We start from the raw sequence: 5,315 nt of genomic DNA on the forward strand, positions 1-5,315 counted from the left end.
CAGTAAGTTTAATTTCTTTTTTACTTAAATGTATAGCACCGTTTGATTGTGTTTTAGGTCCATACTTTTGTCTCTATTGGAAAAATCTAAAAAGTCAAATAAAACTTCAGAATCTAAAATGTCTTCCGGTACGTTTATAGTTTCAGAATCGAGTTCTACGATTTGAGGTTGAAATGTCGATGATTTATTTCGCTTAATTTCTTTCAATGGTTCGATAATAGGGTATAATGTTTCTGATACCAACGAATGAATATCGGCTTTACCGTGTTTTAATGCTGTATACTTGCGTTTAATATTTTCTTTGGCTTTAATCAGTTCTCCGAATACTTCACCATTAGCAGCCATGTTTGCAAATGACGAAGTTTTATAAAAACGATGGTTTATATAACGACAAATGTGTCAAATCCGTGGCGATATCGACCATCATCGCGTTCGCAGTCTTTATTAATAAAGATAAACTCAAATCTTCCTTTACGCCAACATGTCGTACAAAAGCCTTTAAACTCAGTATATGACATATCGCCAGAGCAATGCTCCATGTAAACATGTTTTAAATTAGTTTCATCTTGTTTAAATAATACAATAAAATTAGCGTTGTCACGCAAAAGTTGTTTAGGTACTTTTGAATAGCTCTGAGCCAGGTAGCAAACATCCACTAAATTATGTCTACCTCTGGAAAAGTATGTTCTAGCGATTTTTTGGTTTTCTGAAATAATATCGTCGAAAATAAACACAGAGTTTGGTAAAGCTTTCTTGGGTTCAATGACTTGTTCGTTTTCGTAGAACGTAAATAATTGTACTCCATCAATGCCTGATAAAATATCACTCAACATTTTATATTTCGGTTGTTCCAATGTTTTAGAATATATGTAAACGTTATGAAATCTTATTCCGTTTATATTTGTTAGTAAAGTGAAAATTAAATTGGTTTTTCCGCAGCGTGAAGGACCGACAATAAGCGCTCGTATCGTATTGGGAAGAAGCGTTCCATGTCTATAGTTCTGAATCGTTGTGGGCGGGTCCACGTTTTCAACTACAAGTTTTAGTTTTTGTTCAATTAATTTCATTTTTTATGTATAAATATCTTTGTAGCAAGGAGAATGTAATCAGTACACAATGTCACTCATACGAAGAAACAACAAGAATAAGGGAGGCGGACTTATCAACACGCTTATAAACAAATTACCACTCGAGATTCACGTGCCCGGTAAGTTTTGGTGATTATTTTTAATTCATTTAAATAACGCGATGTATCTGTGTAGGTTATCAATATTGTGGACCGGGGACAAATTTGAAAAAACGTTTAGCTCGCGGTGATAAAGGAATCAACCCCTTGGATTCTGCGTGTAGAGATCACGATATTGCGTACGACCGTAGTAACTCTCTATCACACATCGTAACGAGGCTGACTATATATTAGAGCAGCGAGCCTGGGATAGGTTCAAGGTAAAAGATTCTAGTCTAAAAGAAAAAGCAGTGGCTTGGGGCGTGACTACGGCCATGAAAGCAAAACGTAAGATCGGGGATGGATGCGGTTTTAAGGCGGTCATCAAAGCAGTTAAAAACGCTATAAAGAAAAATATCGGTGAAAAAAACCTGATGAAATTAAGTAAAAAATGTGTAGCCGTCGCACGAAAAACATTCAAAAATAAAAAGACAAAAGTTCCTAGAATAATAGCAGTTCCGAAAAAAGGCGGTGTGTTGCCACTTATTCCGATTTTTGCTGGTTTATCAGCCTTGGGAGCTCTAACTGGCGGTATTTCCAACGTCGTTAAGTTGGCTAATGAATTTAAAAGAAACCCACCAACGTATTTGGGCAGAGGGTTATATCTCGCTCCGTATAACGGCAACTCGTACAAAATCGGCTCGGGTCTATATCTCACTCCATATAAAAGAGGTGGAGGCAAAAACGCGAAAAAAACTAATATCTACGTTACCCAGAAGAGCCCTGTACGATTACGAACTTATAAAAATAGCCCGTTTATTGAAAATACCTCATTTCATCGGCGTGTTTACTAGAGACAGGTTATCTGCACGCCCCAAACGAATAGAATCAGCGATTGTTAATTTTGACTCGGAAAGCGGTACAGGCACTCACTGGGTAGCGTATAAAAAAATCGGAAAACAAGTCAATTATTACGACAGTTTTGGAAATTTACAACCTCCATTAGAAATACAAAAATATTTTCACGGCTGTGACATTAATTTCAATTACAACAGAGATCAGAAATATAATACTACAAACTGCGGACACTTGTGTTTAAAATTTTTATCATGTACACATTGACGTTAAACGGGAACTCGAGCAAATTGTCATGCGATATTTTTCCACCGCTAGAAGTGAAAACACAGCCCAAATATGTCTTTTGAGCTTGCAGACAAATAATTCTACACCAAACATCGAACCCGGTTGCAATACTATCGGTTTCCGTGATATCATCAGACAGAACGATGACATAATTATACCTACAGGATCGTATGAGATGATAATTTAGAGTCTGTCATAAAAAAAAATATGACCGTATATGTCGACTGGTTTGAATTAAAAGCAGACAATAGCACATTAAAGTGACCAGTGAACTGAAGTTGTCCTTTCAATTCTTGGACATCGATGCGGGTCAAATAATCTTCAACTTCGCTTATTTTTGTATCTTTGGGTAACGGCATTTCCTTTCCAAGATACATTGAAATCTCACAGGCCTGAAGTAATGCAGTAGACCGTGTGTACATAGTTTTCACCTGAATAACTTCTTCAATGGCATCACTTAAATGCAAGAACCTTGAAACATTCTCTTCTGTTAATTGCACAGTATGATCCTTTTCCAAACACTTTATTGAGAGAACGTTGTCACCGTTGAATTCTTCTATTGAGACCAATTTAAACTCATCCAACAGTAAATGAGATGGAAGTAAAAAATTTAAGTTTTTAATACCTATATATAGAGATTTATAGAATTCAACACTCATTTTAACATACTGCGTATTATTTGAAACGCATATTACGCAATTTAACAAAAAATCAGGATCTAGTCCTATATTTATGAAAATATTGTTATCAACAAAGAATGTAGTACAATCGATCAGACTATTAGCCATTTTTAGATTATTTCGGACACACGCACACACGACTTGTTTGACGGAAGGCTCACGACTGTCTTGTGGTGTGTTACCGGTCACTCGTCCTACTGAGGATATTTAGGTGGTACCGCCCTTTTCACGGGCGGGAGTAAAAACATATGATATAGTTTTACTGAGGGGGGAGGATTTTTAGGTGGTACCGCCCTTTTCATGGGCGGGAGTAAAAACATATGATATAGAGAAAAAAGATTTTATTTTTTAAATATTATATATATATCAAAACAAATATTGAGAAAAACAACTGTTTTCGTCTTCTATCTTGTTGGCTTCATCGATGGTCATCCCTGAATCATATGTCTCGAAAAAATCCTAAAAAAAATTTATACAATTATATTGATTGTAATGATTAAAAACTTTATTTACTTTTAAATTGTTTGTTTCGTCTCTGTTTGGTCCATCGTATTCATCGTTCACCTGAAAATAGTATACGTAGTATAGTCTCGTAATTTATATTTTATTATTTATAAAATTACCGTCTTCTTTGGCTGTTTGCATGGTCGAGACAATTGAGTAAACGGAGGCGAGAAGAAATCTTCCGGACCGTAATTTTCTTCGACTCCCTAATTGAAAATATATTTTAGTATAATTAAATAAATAAAAATAATTAATTCATACTTTTAATGATTTATTGAGTTTCTCCATCCAACTGCCTGCTAGTTGCTCAGTTGCGAGCAGTTTTATCTGATTTATGAAACTATATTTGTTCTTCGGTACATGTTTAGATATTAATTCAATTTGAATTCCTTTGATTATTGTTACAAATTCTTCGAGTGTCGCTTCTTTTTCAATTTTATAATAATTTTTAAAATATTCCGTTATCTGATCAAGTTGTAATAGAATCATTGGTCGCACGACCATCGTTTTTCCGGTTACGGTTTCGAAAATAGTCCACTCCATGTTTTGAATTGCCATTAGTTCTTTCGGACTTAATAAAATTCTACATCCTTGTTCAACTTTTGATCACTAACATACACTCTCCTCTGTATATCATCGACGTAAGCAAAACAAATTCATTCTCGAGAAAAATAAATCTTCTGTATTTCACTGTAGTATCCAGTATATGTGATAGAATATGACCCATCAATGAATATAAACGTTTCAAAAAGTCCACGGAAATGTTTACAAAACGCGACGGAGTAATTATACGTACACAAACATTGAACTCCTGTGTAGGATCGATGCCGACTTGTAAAAACTTACGATTTACAAAATCGATTGTGTAGTTTGTACAGTCGATGAGTTCACCCGGTGATGCAGGCGCAATATATTTGTATACCCGTTCACTTGCCATTTTTATTCACTGCGTTACAACTTGTCAATACGAAAAGAAAACTACGACTGAATATCACGTATGACGTGGGGTCTGCCGAGGTCTGCCGAGGTCTACGCAGTTGGAGGGGGGTGACGTAATGTGCGCGCGCCTGTTTGCATTATCATACACAAAATATATTTTCCTGGTTAATAACAGCATAAATAGTGCAAGTTATTATCTAATAGCACATGCGACGGTGTGGTTGTCAGTCGCCGACCCGAAGGATTCGAGTTCGAATCCCGATCCGGGGAAAAAATTTCTTGCGGCGGCCATAATCTGCCTGTCGGGGGTGTGCGGCGATGGTGTATGGTCGGGTGGCGGGTGGCGTGTGGCGTTTCGCCTCTATGGACCCACTTACTACTCTCGTGGTTATATCCAAAGGCGCGCGCACACACACCACCTAATTAATAATTCTTTTCTACCGGAGACCGACCACATTTTTCGGGTTTTATTTTTTTTTTATATTATTTAGGGTCGTAATAATATTTTGGTATTAATTAAAATCACCGAAATGATATTAAATACACACGTTTACAACTATTTCAATTTTTTTCATACGTTCACGTACAAACGTTTGAATGAGACTGTTTGGGCATTATCGCCGTTGCTCCGATGTACGGCGTCGAGCTTCGGACGTCTGGCGTTTAATCAGTTGATCCCCGCCCCCTCAACCCAACGGTGTGAAGCTTTTCCATCCGCGGACTATCGCCGTCAAGTGTCAACCGTCAACCAGTTCTCGACCTGCATCCGAGCGCCCAACGCACCCTCGTGCTTGGGCCGGTCGATTATTTTTTTTCTTCGCACCCGCGCCACCGTTTTTTCCGTCGATAAAGTGTTCGGATTCATCCGTCGACTACCTTCTTTT

General features: G+C 37.1%; 1 protein-coding gene across 1 annotated transcript; it reads right to left on the reverse strand.

Annotated features, from left to right (window-relative positions):
* Window positions 1-3,339: 3,339 nt before the first annotated feature.
* LOC107882304 lies at window positions 3,340-4,066 on the reverse strand. Its single transcript, XM_016800479.2, has 4 exons — window positions 3,754-4,066; window positions 3,612-3,698; window positions 3,502-3,552; window positions 3,340-3,447 (listed from the first exon to the last, which is right to left on the reverse strand). The coding sequence occupies exons 1-4, from the start codon at window positions 4,048-4,050 to the stop codon at window positions 3,355-3,357; spliced, it is 528 nt and encodes a 175-aa protein (XP_016655968.1). The 5' UTR covers window positions 4,051-4,066; the 3' UTR covers window positions 3,340-3,354.
* Window positions 4,067-5,315: the final 1,249 nt, after the last annotated feature.

Source organism: Acyrthosiphon pisum, unplaced genomic scaffold, assembly GCF_005508785.2.
Source record: "Acyrthosiphon pisum isolate AL4f unplaced genomic scaffold, pea_aphid_22Mar2018_4r6ur Scaffold_21538;HRSCAF=24200, whole genome shotgun sequence".
NCBI classification, from domain to species: Eukaryota; Metazoa; Arthropoda; class Insecta; order Hemiptera; family Aphididae; genus Acyrthosiphon; species Acyrthosiphon pisum.